This window comes from Embiotoca jacksoni, unplaced genomic scaffold (assembly GCF_022577435.1).
Source record: "Embiotoca jacksoni isolate LCO1_2020_lvr unplaced genomic scaffold, fEmbJac1.0.p SCAF_23, whole genome shotgun sequence".
In the NCBI taxonomy this organism is placed as follows: domain Eukaryota; kingdom Metazoa; phylum Chordata; class Actinopteri; family Embiotocidae; genus Embiotoca; species Embiotoca jacksoni.
In genome coordinates this window covers 505,512-518,907 of record NW_027185374.1, presented here as the reverse complement: position 1 = coordinate 518,907, position 13,396 = coordinate 505,512, and the positions used below count along the sequence as shown (strand labels likewise).

Genomic DNA, 13,396 nt, shown 5'->3' with positions numbered 1-13,396 from the left:
TAAGGTAATACTACTTGCTACTCTAGCATTTATATTCTTTGATTTATGCCATTGACTAATAAACTAAGAAATAAAGGGGATAATTTATCAGGATAAATTTTCTAATTTGCATAATTTGTTATAACAAAATCTCGGACAAAAGGAACAGTTCTAACTTCTTGTGATATCACCCATGCATATAATGACTTTACAAGTACATGTACTGCTACTTGTTCAAAAGAAGAAGAAAAAAAAAAAAAATCAAAGTGGATTTTCATGATTCTTAATCTGGGATCCTGAATTATTAAAATCGCTGGGAAATGAGTGGGGGAATATATTTCCGCCTTTACAAAACCTTCCCTGGCAGGCGCTATTAGCTTGTAATATCTGAATGACAAACCAAAGTCACATTCAAAAAGCAATTTTCTGTCCACACCGCAATCTTGGCCATTAATTGGCTAATGAACAAGATGTTATCCAAGGATACCATTCCAATGAGCACTTAGTAAAAAGGAGGAAGACGACCTAATATGACGGAAATAAGTGTGACAGACTAAGCGGTCCCTGTTGAACGCACTGACGCGTGCTCTGACCTTCCCTGTCAATCTGGAGGGCAGACAGGGTGGCCATTTATGTTGTGGTGGCGGAGCTCGGGCTGCAGAAACACTTTTCATCATTACGTCCAAGAAAACCTGGTCTGAAAACCAGAGCTGTCCGACTGTCCGGCGCTTCCTGTGGGACGGTCATAACAATAAACAATGGCGAATTAGAGAAAGTGGTGAGGAACATTTTGTCAGGCTGTGCAGCCTCCTGTAAATCACCGTGATGCTTACAATCATCTGGATTTTCTGTGATCTTAGAGTGATACTTTAGAAACTCTGGTTGGAGAGAGTTGTGCACTCCAGGTGGATAGATGACGCCAGTCTGAAAAATAGCTGGTCAAACATGCTTATAAGCCTGATTTGATTTACAATTTAGCAATTACCTCGTATTCATTTAGATTATACAAATCAAGCCTTTGGGTATTTAATCAATTAGAAAAGTCTGACATTTCAGAATATTGGAAAACATAATGCTCATTATTATGCTTGATGGCATCAGTTACCCACTTATATCCTCTTGTGTGTTTATTTGTTACCAGAATAAACAAAAAGAAAGATTGCATGAAGAATACGAGGCATATCTACAATTATGACATTTTAATGACATTATTTGTAAAACTTTGCATCAATGACAAATTCCATGAGCTCAATATTTGTTTTCGACAGCCAAGCCTTTGGAGTCGTTTCTGATGAACGTTTCCAGATCATTTCAGCTCGCACCACTAGATTTAGCAATGTGGAAAATGACAAGCAACACTGGTAGAAAGTCAGCAAGTTCCCTTTTCAATCTTTTTACAAAGTGTAAATGAGGTTGTTTTAAATCAGCCAGTGTATTGATCCATTCATGTCCAACAGAGTTGTCAGCACTAGCCTTGGCCCTTGCTTGAGTAGGTTTTGTTTTGTCTTTGAAATCCCTGGAATAACGGTTCAAATTGATTAACTGGGTAGTGTAGGACGACAGGGGCAGTGATGTAGTAACCTACCAAGTATGCTTGTCATTTCACAACATGGAACAGAGTTAACAGACAAGAGGTGTTGCGGGGCCACATGAGATTGTGTCGCCTGGTGGAGAGAATACACATCTGGAGACAATTAGTGGATAAATGATTTGCTCAGCCCCAAAGCTCTCATCAGCATCATGCCTCAAGTTGATCAAGTCCACTTGGGGCGACACGAGTGAAGGAACACCTGGCATTTGAGCTAAGGTGAGACATTTACTATGGTAACATACAGGAAGCGCCTCCAAGCACATCAGATTTATTGCAGCTTCACTGTTTCATACATTCACAGGCTGCCAAACAATCCTCTCTGATTGAGGTCGTTCTTGTCTGGTACAGAGTCCTAAAAGTAATATTTTCTAAAACAAGTGAAAAATATCAACCAAAAGTCAAAAAATTTGACTTTTTTCAATAATTTTCTAAAATCAAGTTTCTGTTTTTGTCTTCTAGTGCAGAAATTTTATATTTTTATATTGAGCTTGATTCGCATTGGTAACATGGCCTTATTAATACCCTTACTGCACTGATGGGCTTTATGCTCTGGCAGGTTATTTATAGATCTAGACCTATCAATCTATCAGGCATGATATCAAGGCTGATAGCTGATAGCAGATTTATTGGTATGGATGCATACAGTGTGTCAGCTGAGAAGAAACAAGTGTTTGCAGATAAGAGATGCCAAAATAGATTGGAGGTCATTTAGAAACCGTCTCTGTATTACATTGTTTGTCCACCAAAGATTGCTGAAAGTTGATTTATTTTTTTTTCAACTATAAAATGTCCTGCTTAGCAATTCTTAAAAAAAAAAAAAAAAAAAAAAAAAAAAAAATCAGAGATCTGTGTTAAGCTTGTTTGTTTATGTTAAAAAAAAAAAAGTACTTTAAAGGTGATTTTTTTTTTCTACCTTAAAAAATGCCACTTTTAGGACTTGAAACTGGCTGAAAATCTGATAATAAAAGTGACATTTTGCAATATATTAGAGCTACATAATTACAATTGTGTTCCTCTTCCACAGAAGCAACATTAGGATTTTTTGCTATGGATTTCATGGTGACTCATCACAGCTACGATTAGTTAACCACACTTGTTGTCCGTAAGAGAAAATTAAAGTTAGACAGGAGAACAGTTGCATTCGGTGGAATTAGTCACTACCTTGCCTACTACTTCGAGCACCACTTTGTTTGTAGTTTTGTTCTTCTTATTCACCTAAATCCACTATATTGTCCCCAGGCAGTATGCACAGCTGGCCCCGTGAGACTGGCAGACAAAAGACTAAATCTCTAAGTGACGAAAGTGATGAACCCTACACAGCAGAGTTTTGAGGCCCCATAAGCCGCCAGTTGTCAGGAGTTTGAGGGCTGAGTTGGTATCTGCTACATATTTTGTCCACAGAAGGGGCTACCATGATACAAAGTACTACAAAACTTCTTGTTCTTGTACAAAAACAAACATTTTTGTAGAAATCCTGCATTTTAAACAACAACTGATACAGAGTGAAAACTGCAGACTGTGTGTAAGGACGGACATGAGTAAAGACTTTGACAGTATACATTGCTTGTAGAGGCTTTGAACATAATAGGCAATGGCAGAAAGTTCTTCACAATGGCAGAACTTTGGCACGAGAAAGGCTTTACAGAAGAAGATGATGAGTATTTGACAAGGTCAGCATAGATGATTCCAAACTAAACATCACTTTTATACATCAGTTTCATAATAAACCATTTGGCACTGACTACTGTTCCATTTGTTGGTGTAAGATTAGTGTTTGTTCAAATCATTTGAGAGAAACTCAAGCCACTGAAGGGAGGGACCGATCGGGTCACACACACATGGAGGTAAGACAAAAGGGCATTGACATCAACAAAAAAACTACATCTGGTGTTACTGTCACAATAGAGTTTTCCCCTCTGCACAGGTGTGAAGTGTGTCAGATGAGAGTGTGAGTGTCTGTGTGTGTGTGTGTACGTGTATGTATACATGTGTTATGTGTGTGTGTGTGTATGTATACATGTGTTATGTGTGTGTATACATGTGTTATGTGTGTGTGTGTGTGTATACATGTGTTATGTGTGTGTGTGTGTGTGTGTGTACGTATACATGTGTGTGTGTGCGTGCGTGCATGTGCGTGTGTGTACGTATACATGTGTGTGTGTGTGTGTGTGTGTGTGTGTGTTAAAGTCCACTTCTAGTGTGGACCAGACAAATGTTTCGTCACAAACCTGCTAAGATCGTCTTTCAATTTACATACTTTACCAACACGTAAGTCCTTTGTTTCCAGCTCCCATCAAACAGTGAATGTAGCAGTGAGGTGACACTGCTCAGGTATCTATATTTCCACAGGAAACATCCGTCTACATAAGCAAGTGGGTTCAAAAGGAATCCTGTTTTACTGCTAACCTCGACCCGTAGTTAAGTCAGCATTAATCTGACCCCGTCGCCCCTCCTTGTTTTTTATTTGGGGCGGGGGGGGTGGGGGTGGGGGTGCATTCAGCGTTCACGCCATGGTCTCCTTTCCTGGGAGTCTCCTGTCGTTAAACGTATGCATGTTAATGACCTCCTCTGTCTTAACGATGACGGGCGGCTGAGGCTTTTGCTTGAGACGGCGTTGGCACTTCAGAGACACACGCAGCTCGTCCATCATGGCACTGCAGAATGATCGCTGCAGAAAAGAGGGGGAAGTTACAGCTGGTGTCATTCTGCATGACGCGCAAACATTCCCTTTGTTAAATATGACTAACATTCGAATGCTATACTGCATATTGGCAAGACATGAGGTGAGGTTCCTCCTGGGTTAGAGTGGTATCTCCAAAATGCTTTTTGTTTACATATTTGTAAGCATTTACTTATATCACTATTTGTATTCTATCTCGATCAAGTGTGTTTCAGCCTATCCATGTCACCTCAGTGTTCCCGGGTCAGTGTCACACTGCCACAGGGTCTTTTTGACCACTAGGTGGCTCCAGTATTTGAACATTTTATAATCCTACACATTGTGGCTTTAATGGTGCTGGAATTATTTCCGTCTCATTAATTACTGTTTTACCTGGTAAATATTCTAACTTTAATTTTAATGGTATGATTCAAGTCGTAAAAAAGATTTTCAGAAAGCGCCTCCAGAACCACACAAGACAATATGTAACTGTTTTTTAAAGCAGGAGTAATAGCTGCTGCTCAAGACAAAAAAAATTCACAAACAATGGATGTATACATGTATACAATACTGTATTATTTAAAAGAGAGTCTGATAGTGTCGTTGAGTATTAACATTGACAAGATCAAGTTAGAAAAAGTATTACTGGAGGTAATTTTAGACGTAAACATTTTAAGTGTCAAACAATACTTAATTCAGTAAAACTCAAAATACTTATTCTTACATACTTAGTATTTAGATTGAACTACAGCCGATTCATTTTATTTAAAGGTCTGGTGTGTCCCAGATTTCTCCCTTCTCAGCTTTTCTGTCACACAAAGGTCTAAATGTGTTTACCAGCCTTTTGCACTCTGCCAAGAGCTAAATCCCCAGAGAAACACTAAATACTTGTAAGTTTTGGCATGAAAGTGAGAAATGTACAGATACAACACAAAGGACAAAATATCCATTTCAGAAGATTAAATCCAAAAATCTTGCTACCTCTTTAAAACACCAGTTATGTAACTTCCATAATATAAGCTTCTGTTGTCCCTGCATGTATGTGGTGTTAAATCGTATGAAATGTCAATATGCTTGTGCGCCAACTTTGCCAAGTCAAATTCCAATACATTGCTTTTCTGATTATGCAAAATGCAATTCAGATTCACAAGGTGTAGGAGGGGAGACGATATAAAAAAGGAGGGAGAGAATGAAGCTATTATTTTTCTGTTTGTGTATGTGTGTAGGTGTGGGAGATGGATATCTGTAAGTGGCTTATGCACCAAGTATTTTGTTTTTTCTCTCCATTTTTACATATATTTGTCTGGTGTATGAAATGCATGATATTTCCTATATTCTGAAAGAGGGGTGATTACGGAAGTAGAGAGGCGAGAAGGGCGAGGGAAAAGAAATGGTGAAAAACAATGAGGAGGAGGGTAAAAACCTGGTGGTGTGAGGGTGGAGGAGGCTGGCAGGGAGTGAAAGGAGAGGCTTGTTGTCAGCATGCAAATTACCAGCACCTTGGCTGCCTAGAGATTGTGGCATTTGCAAATTATCTGAATATTGTGACACAGTCTTGCAGCTCTTGAGTAATGATAGCTAAGATGTACTCTGAAACATATGCAGCTTATAAGAAAAAAGCCAGAAACTAATTACAATTGCAATAAAGTAACAGGCTGCTGCGCTGTGCTAATTCTGTAGATGTAAATAATTAAAAGACGCTATCAAAAGGACTTTTACAATTATCTGGAAACATCATTGCACAAGTTAAAGTGCACTAAAATACAGACTCCACACTGTGATGAATCATGTGCACTCAGTACTAAAATAGAGCACCGATAGGGCAGCCGGAAATATATTCAGTCTCTTTCTAGAAATAAACATAACCAGAGGGGGGAGAAAGAAGCTGCAAATATTATACCGTGTGCTGAATGGTTTTTTTTTATTTTTCAGGGACATTACAGGATATTTATAATGAATAACTTGCTGTAATTGCTCCGTTCGTTCACACTGGCCGAGCACAAATTTGATTCTGCGATTTCAAATTCGGAGATGCGCTGACAAAATCCTCCTTTCTTGTGCAAATCCAGGTATCTACCAATGTTACAGCCTTTTTACTATGAAATTCCATCTTTTTGGTGCCATCCCTCCACTGCAGCCCAGCTAGGGAACATTGTCCTTGGAAAGAGGGAGAACTAACTTTGTAAATTTCACACTTGATTTAGTGAACTCACTGCTAAAGCCTCACACTGGTCTCAGCCAAACTTTGGACTTTGTCTCAAACCTCTTCCATTGGCATTTCTTCACCACCACTCAATCTCCATTAAGGACATGGGGAAAAATGACAGCTCCCAGTCATTCTTTTGGTATATGCATTTAAGTCTTTTAAAAGAGACTTGGAAAAAAAATGAAACATTTATTTAAATCTGCAGAAAAAAAACAAACATCCTACATAAAGATGCACTGAATGTGTGCAGTATGCATGTTTTAAATTTAACTGATTTGATTGTTGTTTGGTTTAATTTCTTGCATCTACAGTTTAATCCCCCTTAAAAAAATAGAGGAATACAATAAGACATGGTGAGGAATGAGTGAGGGATGTCTAACTTAAAATCAAACCCAGCTCAGGTAAAATAATGAAATTACAGTTAGAAACAACCAACTTTGAGACAAAGACACAATGTTTTAATTCTCATAATGTGTCAGAGGAGACCCGGGTACCTTTTCCAGCTGAGCGTTCTGTTTAGACTTGTAAAGGACTTCCCCCACAGCCACAAACACTGACAGCACCAGTCCTGCAGCCAGCACGATGAAGATCCCACCGATGTTCTGCACTCCCAGAGCGCTGGCCTCTTTGCTCTCCTCCTCGGGACAGCCGTTGCCTCTCCACCACTTCTCCTTCATCATGTGCAGCTTTCCTTCCTCCTGCAGCTGCAGAATGGCTATCGTGATCCTGTCTCTGTATGGGGAGCCTGCCGATACAAAAACACAACAATTAGACTGGTGAATAATGGATAATAGCCAGATCTGAAAAACAAACAAAACAAAAAAAAAGATTTTGCCTAGTTTAGTCATTGTTGTGTTGGTGGGTGTATGAAGCACATTCAGGCTTGCATGTGATCATATATAACCTGTCATGTTATTGTTGGCTGCTTAGAGAGAGTTTTTTTGTAAATCCTTCTTCAAATCCCACTAATCCCTATAGTCACAGAGTGATTCCAAAAGTCTCACTCCTCTCTGCAGTGTGTGAATTATAATGCACAGGGAGCTGGCAACAATGACTTAGCTTTGTGTAGCAGAGCTGCTGTTGATTCTGACGAATTAGCTGCTGTTTGCGCACGCTTTGGTGCGACATAAATGCTGCCCATAAACAGAGCAGCCCAGTGGGGTGTACATTACATGGGTGCATACGTGTTTGGGATTAGATGTGTGTATCGGCGATAGGGTTTCCTCTATAACTGTGTTTTTTATGCATGTTCATGTCATGTTGACTAAAAAGAACCCCAAATCCACAGAAAGTGGGAAGGCGCCAGAATTAGAGACACGGCACTAAGGCGCAGCGGGTGCTGGCTTGATCAAAGCAGGAGTAATCGTCGCAGTCGAGCCGAGTGGGGTCGTGTTCCTTTCCCCTTCCACAGCGTGTGACACAACAGACGGCCGATCGAGGCGCAGCACACACTCTCTGCCTCAACCAGGCCAAGAAAGATTAATACTTACTGTGAATGTTCATCTTTCATGTTTTCGCTGCTTTAAAAGCTTGTTAGTGTATTTATGCGACTACGGAACTCATACATAATGAAGCCTAGTTGTACACTTCAATTTCAGGCTTTCGGCTCATGTGTTTACTCAGAGTGAGTTAAAAGAGATGAAACAAACGTGAATTTTTTATAATGGGAGCAGAATATCTATTTTCTTTTTTTTTTTACAAACACAATAATGTTTTGTCTTAAAACTCCGGTGGAAGTGAACGAGTCTGACCGCAGGAAGCAGGTAGCATCACTTTGTCTCCGACAGTTTTGCCTGTCAGCCACTTTGGTTGATTCTCTTTCGGTCTCATCTATCATTTATCAAATGCCATCCATCATCCTTTCATCTCCAAGTCTCTATGTATTTACACTGACAAAGAGGACATTACTACAAAACGAAAAAATTACAGCGCGCCAGTGATTTTTGAGCAGCATATCTGTGTTTTCCTTTATTTACCTCCACCAAGGACATTATGTTTACATTGGAGTTTGTTTGTTTGTTTGTCTGTCTGTCTGTTTGTCAGCAGGATTACAAAAAAAACGACCAGTTTGATATTCACCAAACATAGTGAAATGGTGCCGCATGGGTCAATGTACAGCCATTCAATCTGGGAGCGGATCTGAATTACGAGGTGGAGCCACAAATTATTTTGTACTTTTATTAACACTGCTTCATCGGGAATTTGGCTTACAAAATGCCGTACATCTTAAAATTCATTAGGTGACAGTTAAGTTCAATAGTGACAAAACCAACCCAATGTTATACCAAAGCGTGTCATACATCCATCAGTCCACTGGAAGATACCGTGCCAGCTTCACGTTTCGCCTTGCCTACATGGTTAGGGTTTTGGAAAAGATCATGGTTTGGATTAAAATACTGTAAGTAATTTTACGTAGGAAACGTTAGGTTACCTAACATATGTAACACAAGTTAAATAGTTACTTGATTTACAAAAGTTACTGAAGTCATAAAATAAACCCACACTGACTTGCAGATGGTTGTTCCTTAAACCCAACCCCAACTTTTTTCCTATACTTGGACTTTATACATTTTTCTACATTATTACATGACCCCTGTTTCGATCCTGGTTACACGTGTTTATTTTTCAGGCTTATGTGAAGCGATACCCGATACCAGGCTGGACAAAACATCGGACATTCTAGAAATACGACTCCATATCACAATCCACATTCATGGATACCAGTAATCCTCTGGGATATACACGTACTTGGTGAAACTTAATACAGCAACCAATCGTTATGAAGCACAAGGGGCCAGTGGTTTCACAGCGGAAACTGGAACCAATACAATGATAACATTGGTAGAGTTCTAAGTATATCCAGACATACTATATAAGCGGTTGCAGTTGCAGATTTGTACAGCACAGAGGAACTACTGGCTCACCAAGTGCCTTTCTATTTCTTGAATAGTCCTTTATAAGTGTGCCTGTGCTGTACTTGCATGTATGCCTTTCATGCATTCTGTGCATGTACAGTAGATACAGTATATTCTGCTCTAAATATACAGTCTCATATGTGCATTTGGCTGTGCATGTGAAAAGCATATGCTTGCTTCATTTGAAGATGAGAGATCTATCAAGTATCCGAGTCCCTTGATTCTCACTCCCCTCATATCTCAAATGATTAATGATAGCCTAACAAAGCAGGCCTTGGATAAATGCTAATAGGATGGGTCCTTAGAGAGGAGGATATGGAGAGCGGGGAAAAATGCTGTGCTTGACACACTGTGCATACACAACTACCTGACAGATGTTCAACACCAGAGGACATCCATCACTCCGATACTGTCTGGCCTCAAGTATTAATGTGATCTCAGTTTAAGTCGATAGCAGTAGAAGACGCGTTTGCGTTTTGGGAAAAGGACGTGTGAAAACAGACAAGCTCTAAAAGGTTAAGACTTATTACACGGCTTGCTCCGGTTTATTGCTGTAAAAGTCCTCCAGGGAATGAGCTGCTAAACAGTGTTCAGCAGGCCAAAAGTGATAGGCTAAAGGTTGATGAGAAGGCTGAGGTCTTCGTTGGGTTTGGGACAAAGACACGAGAAGAAAGCCACTTGAAAAAGTGAAATATTCCAGCTCTTACCATAACTGCTGGCATGAAAACAGAACTCACTTTGAACTAATCAAGTAATTAACTATCTCAAGATCTCTTTCTATCACAGAAGAAACAGTTTGCAGGCTGTAATCAGCTTTATTTCTGAAATATTGAGCAGTGAAACTCAGAATTAGAGATGGAAATGAGTTCGTGGGCAGTGATAACTTTGAAAGTGGGCATTCATTATCATGCATTTCAATACTAAACCACTTATAACTGAATTGAAGTGATTTGATATATATTTCCCCATATATTTGATGCTTTTATCACCACGGGAATACAAAAAAAAAGAGCTGATCCACGTTCTAGGTTCCGTGTGTCCATTTCAAGGGTATCAGTGTAAGTACTTCTGCACTTATGGAGCCACAGCGGGACTATATTTCACAGCATCACCTCAGCTTTGTTATGGCCACGGCAATCACGGCATCCCTGCAGATTCATAACTGCCCCGTACTCATCAGCAGTAGCCGGGTCCAGATGCGGATGGCCAGAATTAATCCTCCATATTTTGATGGCCTTCGTATCACTGATGATGGATGCCACCATTATAGCCGGTTGCAGTGTTTTCCATGGCCTCGTCATGACCACTCTAACCTTCATGACACTGGAATTGGAACCATCAACAGCTTTCAGCCAGGGTCCTCCGAATTGCCAGGGCTGAGCTGTGCGTTTATTAGTTTTAGCTCATCTACCTCAGCACAGGATAATGGCGCTTTAAAATGTCCGAATCCAAATTTTTGACAGAACTTGGGTCAAATAAGCATCTGAAAACAACTCCAAGTGCTTGTTTTATACTCTCTGAAGTGTATTTTAGTTGTGGTTTAATGCTTAGCTACAACTCAGACAGTGTCAAGTAAATCAAAGAGAATTGCACTAAATTGACTTTCAGGTTGTTTTCAGTGTTTCACTGTCTGGCACTCGCACATTCTTGCCTCAAGTGACTCCAAAGTACAATAAAACACACCATTAAAAGTATTTTTGAACATTGTTTGACCCAATTTTGATTCTTTACTGTGTAAGTAATCCTGTGAGACAATCATTATGGCTAGAAGAAAAAAAGCACACACTTGCTAAGGCAGTGAGCTGCAGGCACATTTTAACCTTATCCATAAATTCAACTTTTTCAGCCATTCGCTTTTCATTAAGCTAAACCTTTTACACCTCACTCTGTCTAACCATTATACCTATGACCCCATCAATAAAGGTCAAGCTCTCCGTTCTCAAGAGCTTATACATCATCCACACTGTATACTTTTATCTGCCACATAGTATCTGCTGCGTCTCTCTGACCTAAACCTGTTTAAATGTTTTATAACAGCAGGCAGCACAGAGGCATGCAGATGTTATATTTACCCATCGGTGTTCCCACTCCGTAGGCTTTGGAATCTATGAGGCCTCCAATCTGTGTGAGGTTGCAGTTGCGCTGGGTGGAAAACTCGATGGTGGTGGACTCCATGAGGAAGGCATAGTCTGACGTCAACACACGCTGGATGCCCTCCTCCACATTCTTCACCATCACAGATTGCCTCCTGCTGTTCATGAACTCCCACATCTTGTCATAGGTAGAGATTTTTGTCTTCTGCAAAGAGCCAGAGAATAAGATTTGAATGAGACTGGTAGCATTGGAATAGAATATATGTCAACCAAGTCTAAATGTTATGATAATTTTCTTTTATAAAATAAGTATTATGCAGCCTGTCGGATGTCTTCAAAAATTACTTATTCATTAAACAAAAATACTCGTACATATTATTATTTTTACGAAAAAGACAAAAACAAAGTTACAATCCCTTCACATTTTTTCAACAAGAGCCATTCATTGTGTTCACATGTAATTACCTCTTCTGCCATTCCCACGCTAAATTCTAATTGCCTTCTTTTGCATAAAATATTCCCAGGAGTCGTTGCATGTATATATTCCAGCGTTTAGGTTTAATTTATTGTTACCAAACATTTCCTACTGCTGCTGCTTCGAAAGCATTTAACTGACAAAAGTCAGGAGTAGCTCTTATCACAAGGAAGGCATTGATCACCAATGTTAGCGCTTACTGCAATTGTATATCAAAAGTATGTCTACAGAACAGGAATTTTAGGAATTTATTACAACAGATGAGTCACAAATGCAGTTAATAATGGAACAAAAAGAAGAAGCCCCAGTGAGCTATTAGATAAAGATCTGCAGGTGACATCTGCTGTAAGTCCTCAGGAGGGGCACAAACTTTAACATTTTTAACACTTTAAAAATAAATGTTTTTTTTAAACTACTCACGTATTATTAAAGCAACATGCTTTTGTTTGGCTGTATTGTAAATAAATACATCCTACTGTTCTGATTCATTTAAAAAAAAAAAAAAAAAACTAAAAAAAAAAACTAGCTACTAAAGAAATGTTTGCCAAGACCGCTGTAACCACAGGTGTTGCAAAGTCTACCAAATCTTAAGGATTATAACTGTGATAAGTGAGAAAGTAATATTCCTCTCTATCCACTCTATGAACATGATGGCTACCTTGAAGAATGTCATGGTGGCACCGTCCTCCACCACCCCATACAGGATCTTAGTTTGTTTGGCCAGGTCATCGGCTGAGTCAATGGGTGACTCCATCCTCTCCACAGTGAGGAAGGCAGCCAAGTTGGCTGTATATGAGGAAATGATGATGAGGGTGAAGAACCACCAGATGCCTCCCACTATTCGAGTCGACAGGGCCTTGGGCATGAGCTCTGAGCCTGTGGCGAAGGAGGTGGCAGGAGTGAACGTCACACTGAAAAATGTATTCATCTAAACAAGTCGTCATTACGGTTCTAATCTTCACGTTAAGTTTATTTTTAACATGTAAAAACAAGATAAGACGGGCTCCTTTCAAAACCAGCCCAACTTGTTTGAAGAACTCTTCAAGGTTTTAGCTCAGGCAGATGTGCCACTCGCTTCAAGATGAAATCACTTGAGAGAGCTCTCAAAACAAGATGATTGTTGGATTTCAAACAAGCGAAATTATCTTGTCTCGGTCACAAGTGAGCGCTTTAAATAATGCAGAGGACATAGGAAAGCGTTATTTAAAGTGTCTCCTATGAACAAGGTGTTTGCATAAATCAATGATAAATCAAACGCATTCAATATTGATCATTCAGAACAGTGTGGAGAAGTGACAGGCTGTTTGGGCCAGAGAGTCATGTACCCAAGGTAACCTCACATCCTGACTCCACACCCCACTGATCTCTAGGTGCTGATGGGCCAAGGGCAAGAGAAGAGGGCTCTGGGTATTAATAGTGGTATCGTTACTATGATAAACAGCATTTCTATAGATTGACATTTTTTTCAGTAAATATGA

At 39.7% G+C, this 13,396-nt stretch overlaps 1 protein-coding gene across 2 annotated transcripts in view; it reads right to left on the bottom strand.

Moving 5' to 3' along the window:
- Window positions 1-1,163: 1,163 nt before the first annotated feature.
- The window catches only part of LOC138203343 (glutamate receptor ionotropic, kainate 2-like), a 60,486-nt gene continuing 48,253 nt past the window's right edge, over window positions 1,164-13,396 (bottom strand). For both annotated transcript variants that reach the window (XM_069158108.1, XM_069158109.1), the window contains exons 13-16: window positions 12,577-12,794; window positions 11,423-11,648; window positions 6,930-7,180; window positions 1,164-4,238 (exon numbers count right to left, since the gene is read on the bottom strand). In XM_069158108.1, the coding sequence (XP_069014209.1) occupies window positions 4,074-4,238; window positions 6,930-7,180; window positions 11,423-11,648; window positions 12,577-12,794 (860 nt within the window). In that variant the 3' untranslated portion in view covers window positions 1,164-4,073. The remainder of the gene's footprint in view (window positions 4,239-6,929; window positions 7,181-11,422; window positions 11,649-12,576; window positions 12,795-13,396) is intronic.